A 13,771-nucleotide genomic window follows, 5' to 3' on the forward strand; every position below is an offset into this window, starting at 1 on the left:
CACAGAATCTGAAACGGGCTCCAGGCTCCGAGCTGTCAGCACAGAGCCCGACGCGGGGCTCGAGTTCACGGAGCGCGAGATCATGACCTGAGTGGAAGTCGGACGCTTAACCGACTGAGCTACCCAGGCATCCCAAAAAGCTTACGTTTTAAAGAAAACTATATTTTAGTATATTTTGGAGTAGCAAACCATGACACAATTTAAATAGAAAGGCCTGAAATCTTGTAAAGAGGAGAATCTGAGATCTGCTATTTAGAATTAGGGGATAAAGAACAGGTGACAGACATCCAGACCCCAGGGGAGCTTCACCCAGACGGAAATGGGTTTCTGTCTCACGAAGACATCAGGAGTCGGGCAGTGTGGGACCGGTATGGCAGCTCTGTTTTGGGGATGAAAATGTCCTCAAGACTCACCCTGTGAGCTCTGTGGTCGGGCCCTCCCCCTCAGCGGTTCCAGGCGCTATCCAAATCCCAGGTAGCCAGGTCCAGGGGGTTAGAGGAAGCAGTGGAGGCAACGCAGCTGTAACCTGAGGAAGGTTCCCCGGGAAGCATCACCTGCCTTTCTTCCTGCTCTGTCCCATTGGCCAAATCCCAGCCAAGTGTTCTCACCTGGGTGCGAGACTTCGAAACGCAGTTTTGAGTGTAGGCAGCTAAATGTGTAGCAAAAATTTATATTTCCATGGAAGAAAGGGGAAATAGTCATTCAGGGAAATTGCGTTCCCTGCCAAGGGGGGGTGTTCTTCCTTAAGAGGGAGAGTTAGAATGAGTCACCGAATAGATATGTGTCATAAGTTCATGGTTTTTACGTGTTTGTTTGCTTGTTTTGTTTTGTTTCGTTTTGTTTCGTTTCATTTTGATGTTGCTTTTCTGTGTCACCTGCAGCTTTCTGTGAGTGAGAGGGCAAATGAGGAGGCAATCATTCAGCCTTCTCTCACACCCTCTGGCATTTCCATACAGTGCCGAGTTGCAGCTGTAAGCAATAAGGAGGAAAACAGGTGGGACTGTGTGTAGAGGAACGTCCCAGTTTCTGGACTGGAAACGGCTTATCTGTGAGCATCATGGTGAAGTAAGGAACCTGTGCATTCCTTCTTGACCCTGTACTCCCCTCCTAGCCACATAACCCTCTAACAAGAGGAAAGCCTCTTTGCTCAAAGCCAGCAGGCACATCCATTCTTCTAGTCTGGGAAAAAACAGTCTTGCACAACATCAAGCGGTCCCCAGGTAGCATGACCTGGTCAGTGGCTCACACAGCTGTGGGCCAAACACATTAGTGCATCTGTAGGTTGGTCCTATAGAACGTTGTTTGGAGGAATTCTCTATCCGTGCTCTCTACTAGAAATATATGCCATGTATGTACTTCAAGATACCTAGTAGGCAGATTGAAAGCCAGTAAAAAAGCAGCCGTGAAACTGGTGGAATTAAATTTAATAACATTTTATTTAATACAACTGCCCCGAATACTATCATCTTAACATACAGTCAATATAAAGATTATGAGAAGATTATTTACCTTCTTTCTCTCTCTCTCTCTCTCTTTTTTTTGTACCATGACTTGGAAATTCAGGTGTATTTATACTTCTAGCACATCTCAGCTCAGACTAGCCGTGTCTCACCTGCTCGGTAGTCACGTGTGGCCGGTGCCCACTGTGGACATCTCAAGTCTAGATACTTCACTTGGCCATGGGCCTAGCTTTTCTCCCAACTGTGGGATGCAGTCAACACCCTCATAGATGTGAAGGGAAGAAATGAGTTCACAGAGTCATACACTGTCCCAGGTGGCATCCCTTGCTGTAGAATATACTTTCTTCCATTAATTGGTAAGTTTTGGGGTGCCTGGTGGCTCAGTCAGTTAAGCATCTGACTTTTGATCTCGGCTCAGGTCACAACATGGTTCATGAGAGTCAGGCTTTGCACTGACAGAGCAGAGCCTGCTTGAGATTCTCTCTCCCTTGCTGTCTGCCTGTTCCCGATTCATGCTCTCTCTCACATGCATGCACTCTCTCTCTCTCAAAATAAACATTTAAAAGGTGTTGTAAGTTTCTCAGGTTGGAAGTATTTAGGAACCCTGAGTCTTTTAGTCTATTAGCGTTCCCTCCTTTAAATAGGGCCTCTACCTGCTTCTCCTGACAGGTTCATCAGTTGCAGAAGAGCTGAAAAAAAAATCAAGTGGAGGTTTTAAAAAATAATAATAAAGAAAGTTGAGATTTTATGACGATTTCTGTGAAAAGATAGCTTGAGATATCTAAAATGTAGGGGGGAATGGTTACCATGAAACTTAATGGTGTTTCAAATGCTACCCAAAACGGACTGTGGGTACTTAGCTGTTGATGGGTCCCAAACGCCTGGAGCAGTTTTCTGAATTCATTTTCCCATCTGCACGATCACCATAATAAATAATATGTAAGAAGAGAACATCATGGTTTGAGTTTTCCTGACTCATTCTGAGGCTTTAAAGGAACTCTTATATGGATCATCTCGGCCAGGATATTCTAAATTCAACCATCTATCAAACACAGTAAACCGCCCCTGGTCTGAGCTTTGCACGCATTATGAGATTTCAGATCGGTGAATTAAGGACTGGTTCTGAAGGTTCTCATGTTCATGAAGGGTCTCTAACTCTTAAGTAATTATCGTGCCTTCTCTACAGAAGGAATACCTGATGGAAGTGTTTGATAAATTGCAGTGAGTCAGAAACGATCTTTCACATCTGGACACTGGTATCGTTAGCCAGTGCTTACATTAGCTAATTAGCTTTGAGGATGGGGGGAACATTACCTTTTCCTCCTATTACCAAGTAGACAAATGGTCGTCACAGCTTGGTGATTATGCAAGTGATTTTGTTTGAAATGATGCTTTCTTCATTCACTTCATGCTTACCTCATATGAAAACAACTATTACGATTTTTCACAGGGTAAAATCTTACAAACTATTTAAAACTATGTAAAGTATCTCTGGCAGTAGATTTTTAAAGTAAGCAAACAAACAAACAAAGGAAGAAGACAGAATTTTAGTTTTTAAGTAAAACGTTTCAGCTGGCATTTCATTCTGTCAATATTTACTGGGGCTTAGTAGAGAGAACTTCCTTTAATGCTAATGCACTCTGATCTGTGGAATTAATATTTTTAGTTGCTCACTGAGTTGAAAGAGCACAAAAGGAAAGTGAAGTATTATTTGCATTTGTAACTGTGGTTACATGGAACCATTTAGAGCCACCAGGGGTCATTGAATAAAGCTCTTACCTTGGGACTCTAGATTAGGTTAGCTAAGAATTACCTTCAACTTATTAAGTTGTCATTTACCAAGAACTTTTTATAGCTTATTCTTTATTACCCATATTTTCTGTCCATGCAGAAATGACCTTGTAAATAGTAGTCAAAAGGCCACTTACCTGACCGAGGACTCTTTATTCTACCGGATTAAATTTTAAGTCAATTTTAAGATTATATTTTGTATACTGATTATTATACCAGGTAGCTGTGATCTCTAGATTTAAAGAGACATAACAGACTTCTGACTTTTAATTTAATTCCAGTGAATTAGGAAAAATTTATCCTGTTGCTTCTAGAATTCCAAAGTTGTAAACTTTCTAGCTGAAGACCACTTGGGTGAAAAATACATTTTTCTCTCTTTTTAATTAGGTTATTGGAAATAATAAAACTGTATTTTTATATTACTCTCAAATTCTGTTGACATAAAGTGACTTGAATGCTAATGTTAATTTGGTGCTAATCATGTTCCTAGAACATGATACGGACGTTTCTGACGTAGCTTCCTCTCATGTATTGTCCTTCTACCTGGGACACTTTCCCCCAGGTGTCCACGTGGCTGTCCAACCTTCACCTTTGTTCAACTGTCATCTCTTCCAAAATCCTTCCATGACCACCATCTTCCCGAGGAAGTCCTTTCCTGATACACCTTGAACCGTTGCTCAGACCTTTCTGGAAAGCTTCTGTGTCCTCCACACATTAGATTAGGTGGCCTGTGTTTATGTGTTAATTTCCCGCGGAAGCCAAGGATCTTGGTGGTGTTCTGTCTCTGCAGAAGCATCCGTGCCTAACACCTTGCCCAGCTCACGATAAGCGTGCTTCGTGTATTTCTGTTATACATAGTCTGTGACATGCTAAGTGCCTTCCTTGCTCTCCTCCTTCAATCCTTACAGCAATCACAGATAAAGTTATGATTAGTATACTCATTGAACAAACGGAGGGTGTGAAACGAGTTAAATCAAGATTCGATGTCCAGTCACTGCATTAACTAGTCTTGGAACTCAGCTGCGATTAAGAAAAGTGACTCTTAACCTCTATAACACACTTTTTTCCACTTTGGTTGACAATCTGGATGAAACATGAAAGCTTTGATGGATCAGAATGCTTTCTCCTAAAGATGTACAAGAAACAGACTATCAAATATGTTATTAAATTTTTTGAAACATTCTTCAGATGTGAGTCCAGGTAGCCTCTTAATTTAAATGTAGTCAACTAGAATATTCGTCTCCATTTAATGTGATTAATTAAATAGTTACTATAGAACAATACAGATTGCTGGAACTGAATTTACACAGACAGACACATGATTACTTCATATTACATAAGACAGATTATGTGAAATGAATATGTTTTGTACTTAATATTCATTGATTAAATAGATAAATGGCATATATTTGCTTTCAAAATCAGTTTTTTTCTCCCTATCTACTTTCCCTTTTGATACATTTTCAACTACCATTTTGTGAATTCTTACTTAATTTTAAAAACGTAAAACATGTAAGTAAAATTTGAGCTCACGAGTTTAGAATACTGCCACGGGTAATACTAGCTGTACGTTAGGTCACGGTGATTACCAAAGACCACTTATTAAGCATTATTGATCATTTAAGTGTGTATTACTTTATATTGGATGTTGTATTTCCAGGAAGATCTTGACAAGGGAGAGCACTTAGCAGGAGTAGGAAGGGGTATTCAACTCTGATTTATAGAAACACGCACGTATACATTTCCGTTATGGGAATATATTTAAATGTTGCTATAAAACCTGCTTGACATGACTGTAGTGTCATTACTTAATTACGTTGGCCAATTAAATACTTTGTTGACTAATTGAATGCCTGTTCGGTACAGAAGCAGCTGTTGGAGGAAGACCTCCCCCCCCCCTCCAAGGACACTGTGCAATTGCTTACTCATAATTAGACCAGGTTTGCTAAGCTAGCAGGTTTGTGCTTGTCCGAGAAGGTCCGCGGCCCATGCGTGGGGTGCAGTGAGGAACCAGCAAAGAGTCCGGGGTGGAAAGAGACAGGCAAGGCGACAGACCTTCAGGGCTCCAGCCTTCCGTGTCAGATAATAACATGGCTTTATGAGTCTCCACAGCAGTGGTTGAGTTCCTATTCAGTCATAGCACAGAAGCCGCCGGAAAAGCAGCACAGGTGCACTTTGCAGACACAGTGCCGCCAACCCGTTCCTCTCGAAGGCTCTGCATGCACTGCCAGCTCCCTCGGCTCCCGTTCTCCCTTCCTGCCCCGCAGGCTGGCCCCTCCCGCGTGTTCTTGCCCGACCTGACCTCGGGTGGGTGGCCAGGGCCAGACACGCACTGACTGACTGTCCTCGTGGCTCTGTGCCGAATGATGCTCAACCGTCAGACGCATGTCAGTGGAGCTCTTAGTCCTGGTCCCTCTCTCGTCCCTCGGGCTGCCCTGTGTTTCTTAGCTCTTCTCCTTCTTCCCCAGGATTAGGTTTCTAACAGAAATTAGAGATGCGGCAGATATGAAGGAAAGTCGCGTTCAGATGCTTGAGGCTGACGAGGAGGAAGACGCGGAATGTGACATGGCTGGCGGGGAGGCTTTGCTCTAAAATTCAGGGTTTTAGGTGCTCCTGGGGGGGCTCTGACTCTCGGTTTCGGCTCGGGTCATGATCTCACAGTTTGTGAGTTCAGGCCCTGCGTCAGGCTCTGTGCTGACAGCTCAGAGCCTGTTTGGGATTCTCTCTATCTGTCTGTCCCTCCCCTGCTCGCTTGCTCTCTCTCTCTCAAAATAAGTAAACGAACAAACAAACAAACTTAAAATCTAGGGATCTGGCCGTTTCCTATAAGCCTGCCCCAGAACCACAGAATGGAAAGAATGCCCCAGGTGACAAACTCTGCCTGCAGGAGATTCAGAAGATCACATCCAGACCGCACGGCAAACACCACAAGCCCCTGGATAATAAGACCCAGAAATCATGGCAGCTCAGAACACATTAGTATTATTCTGTGAAGATTCTGCACGTAAACGGTTGAACTTCGAGTGGTCACCAGTAGAAAGTCTGGGATTATCTGGGATTTGTAGAAGAACGTTGATACAGAAAGCAGCACCCAGTGACTCCTCATTGGTGTGAAGATGGTGGTACCATCGTTTGGTGAAGAAGCCGATGATAAGGATGGGGAAGAGTTGGAAGAGCAAAGACTGAGGTCCTGACTGAAGTTTTTCACAGTTTCCAAAGGAGAGGATTATAATTAAATAATTATAACTAGATCATATTATTTAAGGTCATTACACTTGTTTAAAAACTACAGCAAGTATTCGGGAGGGGGGGAAATTATCAAATGCTAGGAATTGTTCTAATTATTAAAGTAATATAGTGGTTAAAACAGAGAAAAATCCCTGTCCCGAATCGTCCACATATTTCTTTTCTGCTGATTATGTTAATGGCTTGATTGAAAGAATGGGTAAAAAAATAGTTAAAAGTAATGGATTAGAAAAATGTACTGCAAAAATGGAGATATATTTCTACGACAAAAAGAAAAAAAATTATTTTGTGAATTAATTTGACAATTTCTGATGAAAAAGATCTCTGAAGAGACTGGATTCATAACTCACTCTATGTGAAACACAGTCCTAAATAGGCATGAAAATGTGAGAAATGTACTGCTTTCCTATAAATATTTTGCTAATAGTTATCTCACTAAAATATATAATCACTAAAAGTCCTATTTCCCCCAGCAACGGTAAGATGAATTGCACGGAGAGCTGCTAGGCAATTTGAATAAGTCAAGTTAAGGGTCAAGCTTCAAAGCAGACACGTGGGACATAAGGCCGTTGATGGAATGTCAGATTTGGTGAACTTTCCAGCAGAGTGACAGCTGGGGCTAATGACTGGATGGGCGCAAATTGTCGGTGGGAATGTAGCAATTAGTCCCCGACTGCACTCCTTCACTCTTCTGATGTTTTTTTGAAGTTTGATATACTTAGAATGGCACTTTGGCAATATTAATTCAAAAGTAAGTCAAAAAATATTTATCGTGCAATGTGACATTATGCTCATAGCAGCTTTTCAGTGTGAAATTTAACAAAGAATGAGCCTGTAACCCAAAGGCATTGTGAATCGAAATGTATTGATGATAACTTTTCTTCTAAGATTTTCTCATGAATACTGCTAACAGGGCGCTTTAGGAAACTTTCGCATCTGAAGCTCACGGTCCTTTCTGAGAACATGTTCCTAAAAATAGATTCTGTTGTGTATAGAGGTGGGTGTGTTTGTGTGCAGTTAGCTCTCCATCGGAGGACCTACTGGATTTTGAAAACCAGATAATCTTTTATGGATCTTTTTTTAAGAAATCTTGTCCATTTTCAGAGTTAATGCCAATATTTTAAACATTGATTTCCCTGTGTTTTTGTTAATCACCATATAGTAGATTAATTCTTAGCTAATTATTTTCATAGTAAGTATTGAACGACTGAAGAGTTGTCTACTCTCACCACATTTTTATATGTCAGCAACTATAGACACTGGCTGTGGTGCTGATGATAAGGGAAGGATGCCCTCCCAAGGTCAAGAAATTCACGGCCTTGTAGGACAGATAGATCTGTAAACAAATCATTACAATAAAGAACTATTATTGGGAATATGTATGAATTTTGTTATTGTTACGTCCATATAAATGGACAAGGAGTATATATTCCTGGGGGCAGTTAGGAACAGCTCAGTTGCATGGTTTCCCCTGACTTGTCCACTGTAAGATGGCCCTTGGAAGTCAGAATCCTGCCCAGTTAATTCTGTGACTGTGTCTCCCAGAATAATGCCGGATCTGGAGCGGGTGCTCAGCCAAGAAAAAGAACAAAGGCAAGACGGGTCATGATTAGGATTAATCTTTTATTGGGTGACAGTTTAATTGGTTTGTGTGATATGAAACCTTAGGAAAATGAACTCGTGCTTCTCTTACATTATTTCTTGTGAAATTAGTTTCTCTGCTCTTTTTTGCAAACCCAGTTTAAATTACTTTTTTAATGTTTACTTCTTTTTAAGAGATGATGGGGGTGGAGGCAAAGAGAGAGAGGAACAGAGGATCTGAAGTGGGCTCAGAGCTGGTACCAGTGAGCCTGATGTGGGACTCAGACTCATGTGAGATCATGACCTGAGCCGAATTTGGACGCTCAACCGACTGAGCCACTCAGGCGACGCCCCGCCCAGTTTGTATTATTATGTTAAGACTGGATTGCATTTCAAGCCCACATTTGATTTCTAAAAATTATGTGCCAATTTTTTTTTTTAAAAACTCCTTTCTTAAAATGGAAGTCAGTTGAAATAGATATATTTTTAAAATTTTTAATGTTTATTTATTTATTTTGAGAGAGAGAGAGAGAGAATGAACATGAGTAGGACTGGGGTAGAGACAGAGGGAGAAGGAGAACACGGAAGAGGGGCAGAGAGAGAGGGAGAGAGAGAATCCCAAGCAGGCTCCACGCTGTCAGCCCAATGCAGGGCTCAAACTCACAAACTATGAGATCATGACCTGAGCCAAAATCAGGAGTCAGACGCTTCACTAACTGAGTCCATCCAGGCAACCCCTGAAATAGTTTTTTATATTAAAACCTCAGTAATATCTGTTAGGTTATGTCATTTCTGTAGTTTGCTGGGTGGGTCTTTCAACGTAAGGTCGTTTCTTTCCCCTTCTAGAGCCACCATTTCTATTTTCTTTCTTTAAATTGTCAACTACATTTTAATCTCCTGCTTGCCCTGTGCTTTAAGGAAATTTGTATAGTTGATTGTAGAGTAGAGTCTAAAGCTTGGAAGAGACTTTGGAGATGACCTGTGGTACCATCCGCGTTTAGAGTGGAAAGGACGAAGTTGTCATACCGCGTGGGGTGTGGTGGGGGCGGCAGGGAGGGTCTCTGGAGCCCCCCTGCACTGCACTTTCCCCTCTATCTTACTGCGTCCGTGTGCAGCCAGAGGTATGTACGACTGTCTCTGAGTCAGACTGGGATTTGGGTGGGCTGATTTGATCTGATTTGGCATCATCCATGGCGATATCAGCGACAAGGTCACTCTTATAACTCGTGAATGGTAACGCCTTGGAAAATTTAATAAAGAGCTCGGGCTGGACGTTGCCGAAGTCAGACAAGGATCCCCATGGCTGAGCACACTGCACTTGCCCACTTGAGTTCTTGAACCGCTTTTTATCATAATCAGTGAATAACTAATCTGATGTTTCGTGTGCCTAGTTTGTCTTCACCACACACATAAAATGCTGAAGAAAGTAACACCATGTCTGTGTATTTCTAGCTAGAACATGTGGATCAAATCTGCGTGGACCCAGCGGCATCATCACCTCCCCTAATTACCCGGTTCAGTATGAAGACAACGCTCACTGTGTGTGGGTCATTACCACAACTGACCCGGACAAGGTAAGGCCTCCCCCGTCCCCTCAGCGTCGCCGATGCTGTCAGTGCTCTGACTCGGACAGTGTTCAAGATCCACAGCCCTGTGAATGTGGGGCGCCCTTGCACTTTGCTGTTTGAACAGAAAGGCTCACGTTGCCTCCTGAGTACATGTATCCACAGTTAGTGGAAAAAAGTCTAGGACTCAAATAGAAGGGGACTTTTCCTCATTTGGCTGCCTCCTCCTGGTTCTGAAGGTTGGTCTATGTTCTCCACCCCCCGCCCCAGTTTTGTTGAGGTATAATTGACATATAACATTAGGGTGTGTAATATAATCATTCGATATATGTATATTTGGCAAAACAGTTAACATTCATCATCTCACATAGTTACCAATTTATTTTCTAGTGGTAAGAACTTTTAAGACCTATTCTGTTAGCAACTCTCAAGGATACAGTACAGCCCCTCTGAATGTAATGGAATATGCTGGAATCAAGAATGGCTTTAGGCGGGCATGGTGAAGCCCTTACCAGAATGACGGTGTGGTCCAGCCCCCCTTCCGGCACCCCCCGCCCCGCCAGGGGCACCTACCCTACATCTGTGGTTCCTGCACCATTGTTAATAACGACCTTCTTTTATTCTCCAGATCGGTTCAGTTTGGAATAATATAAATCTATAAATTCTCCCCACCTTGAATCAGGGAAAGGGCCTCAGGAACCAGTTTTTTTTTTTTTTTTTCTTATGGGAAGAGATAATGAGTTTGGTTTTGGGCATAATGAGAGCGAGGTGCCTGCTGTATTTCATTCAAGCGGATATGACTGATAGCAGCCCATGTGGAATTCACAAGTGCGTTTTCTGCTGCCGAGATCTGAGATATGCATGATGTCATGTGGAGAAGCCAATAGAGACAAAGAGAGTCATGCTGATGGCGTATTTTTCTCTGGTGTCAGTGGGAGGGGGACTGGGCCTCCGCTGTGAGGAGTGAGAGGAGTTTTGCAGTTCTGAGTGTCAGGCGAAGAGCTGTAAAGTGTGGAAGTCCTTTGTATGGAAGGAGCAGGAGAGCCCTGCTGTGGTGATAGGTCAGGCAGTGGCTGCAAGGTGAATCTTCAGTAAATCTGAGTAACGCCCGTACGGTGTTCCAAAATTCATTTAGTTCCAGATTGCATATAAATAATCATGAATATTTTTTATACTATAGGTGCACCTATATATCTGAGTTTCTTTCTTTCCCTCACATACTAGAATAACTGAAATCTCTATCTAGAAGGAAGCTTAGACTTCCTATTGTCTGTACCCTTCACCCCACAGACAAGAAACCCCGATCCGGGGTATGTAAACTACTTGTTAAAGGTTTCCCGGCTATTTTGCTCCTACGGAAGGAGGAGAACATGTGTCTTACTGCACTGTGAGGGCACTTCATTAGCTCTCTTTGTTAGAAGACTCATTTATTTCTGCAGCTACGTCTTCCATTATCACTGTGAGGGGTGCCACGAGGAAACGAAATAATAGGTTATTCAGTGTGTCAATAGGATGTTTGGGGCTGTAGGTATCGAGAAAAAGTGTTTAAGAAACATTATTTCACCTAACAAAAGGGGAGAGCCAGTGAGAGTCCAGATTTAATTCAGGAGCTCGGGAACATCGTTGAGGATTTATGTGTCTCCCCTTTTTTCTGCTCCACCATCCGGGGCAGTAATGATGCCTGCCCCGCCTCAGGTCACGAGATGGCTGTGGCGTAATCATGTTCGCTGAAGAAGTGAGCCATGTCTTTCTAAAACATGGAAGGGATTTTCTAGAATGTCCCTAGTGGATTTCCCTTCAGGTTCACCTGTGTCGAATCCCCGTCTTCCAGCTCCTAGGGAGCCTGAAGAAAGAACCATCTGGAAGGCAGAAGGCAGGGCTGAGGATTATGGGAAACCAGTTTTGTCTGCCGCATGTACACGAGCAAAGTGTTGAAGAAAGAGATTTGGGTTCTCATCAGGTTCATATTTTGTTTTTGGCACTTCAGATCCCATTATTTTCCTGTTTTGCCAGACTCCAGCAGGCTCACGTTTGATGAAATGCATGAGGTGTGTTCTTTGAGGGTGTTTCAACATGGCCAAACTGCAAAAGGATAAATGAAATAACGGACATATGCCATTTGGATTTACATAGTTCTCTCATTTTAGGGGTTTTGCTTTCCCAACTCACCTTTATGTGCATTCACATAGATTTTTCTAATGATCTTGTATAAATTTGGTTGACTGTAAACACTCAACAGTTAAATTACATTTCAGGAATCTTGTGTTATATCGCTTCAGTAAATTCTTTGCCTTTCTTCGTTTATTTTGGTGAAATGTTCACGGAAGAAACAGGACATTCCAGGTTGATGCACTCGTGCACACCAATACTCTTGCTAGAGCACCACTTAGACACCTGAAGGCATCTCAATTAAGCAGAATTACCATCCAAATTAAGAAGCAGTCATTGCCATTAAGTATAATTAGGCTTAATTTGATTCCTTGGGAGACATTCCAAATAAGGGGGTTTCCCGATTAAGCACATGGTGACGAAGGTATATTACATATTGAGCATAAGAGAGGAGAATGGTTATATAAAGATTCCCAGACAGACTCTTGCTAGAAGCATTAGAGAGAGTTCTAGACAAGAAGTGTTGGTGTACTCAATCTGTACATTTGACGTGACTTGCAAACCTTTGAGAAATAAGGTGGAATAGAAAACAAAAATCAGTTTCTAATGTCACTTAGAGATTAGTTGATAAACTCCTCTTTTGTTGAAACATTAATCTCCTCTTAATGATTTAGTCTTTCCTGGTCTTATATTTGCTCTCACTGTTATATAACCAAGTGACATGTGTCAATTTATGCGAGGCATTAACATAAAATTGCTTATACAAGATAATTATCATAGGAAGCTCAGTGGCTAGTGGCAATGAATATTATAATTTGTCATATTGTGTAATATCATCTTAAAAAGAATACGAGAAACATATTTATAAATACACACACACACACACACACACACACACACACACATATGGACACCTGAGTGACTCAGTCCATTCAGCATCCAACTTTAGGTCATGATCTCATGGTTCTTGAGTTCAAGCCCCATGTCGGGCTTTGCTCTGATGGTGTGGAACCTGCCTGGGATTCTCTCTCTCTCCCCCTCTCTCTCTACCCTTCCCCTGCTCACACACTCTCTATCAAAAATAAATAAACACTTTAAAAAATTAAAAAAAATATATAATTTTCTAAATTATATTAAGGTGATGTACGTTATTATTGAATATATAACATATTAACATATTACCCACTATATATTAAATATTAACTATAGCTAATAATTATAAAACAGTTTAATACATATATATATATATATATATATATATATATATATATTTTAGGAGACCCTGTTATGTAATGTGTTCTAGGTAGAAATTAAAAAGAAATTTTCCTCAAGATTCAGTTTAGCGAAGAAGCAGATTTCTAAACAGCCAAGTACAACTGCTCCCGCCATACTAATCTAGTAAAAATCCAATAAAAATTAATTCAATAAGGAGATACTTATTTAACATAGATCCTTGTATATGCATTCAACAACTCAGCTTTCTCAGATAAAACTTGTGACAAGTTGTGTGACCAAATTCTTGAGAAAGTCATATATGGTTGATGAGTTATAGATAAGAGGAATTACCAGCAAATGCTCTCAAAAGTTCATCCCTGTGGTTTCCATTGGGAAGGTGAAGGGCAGACAGCTTTCCCTGGAAGCTTTGCACGGACACAGGCGGCATATGTCTGTGTATGCATATGTATACATGTACTTACATACACAGATTTATGTCTCAAATGCGCTTCATGGCGACATAATTTCAGTACCTGATTTTAAGTTGATCTCCTTGGAAAGCATTTTGTTACTGTTAAACTCGTTGAGGATTTCAGTGATTGTAAGCATTTGAATTTTGTCTGTTCAGGCTTCTAAGACAAAATACCGCAGATGGGGTAGCTTAGAAACAAAGAGTTCCAGAAGCTGACAGTCCGAGATCCGGGTGCCAACATGTGAATACCCTTGTACGGAACATGGCGTCAGTGTGAAGCACCTAGAACACTGTCTGCCCAGTGCTCCGTGCCTCCCCTCCCCCCCTCCTTC

At 41.7% G+C, this 13,771-nt stretch overlaps 1 protein-coding gene across 1 annotated transcript in view; it reads left to right on the forward strand.

The window, feature by feature from the left end:
* Window positions 1-13,771, forward strand: part of CSMD1 (CUB and Sushi multiple domains 1) — a 1,672,960-nt gene that overhangs the window by 1,111,337 nt on the left and 547,852 nt on the right. The window contains exon 12 of the mRNA XM_047092364.1: window positions 9,531-9,652. Within this exon, the coding sequence (XP_046948320.1) occupies window positions 9,531-9,652 (122 nt within the window). The remainder of the gene's footprint in view (window positions 1-9,530; window positions 9,653-13,771) is intronic.

This window comes from Lynx rufus, unplaced genomic scaffold (assembly GCF_022079265.1).
Source record: "Lynx rufus isolate CCGP_SWC_20201006 ecotype Redwood Valley unplaced genomic scaffold, mLynRuf1.p SCAF_3, whole genome shotgun sequence".
NCBI classification, from domain to species: Eukaryota; Metazoa; Chordata; class Mammalia; order Carnivora; family Felidae; genus Lynx; species Lynx rufus.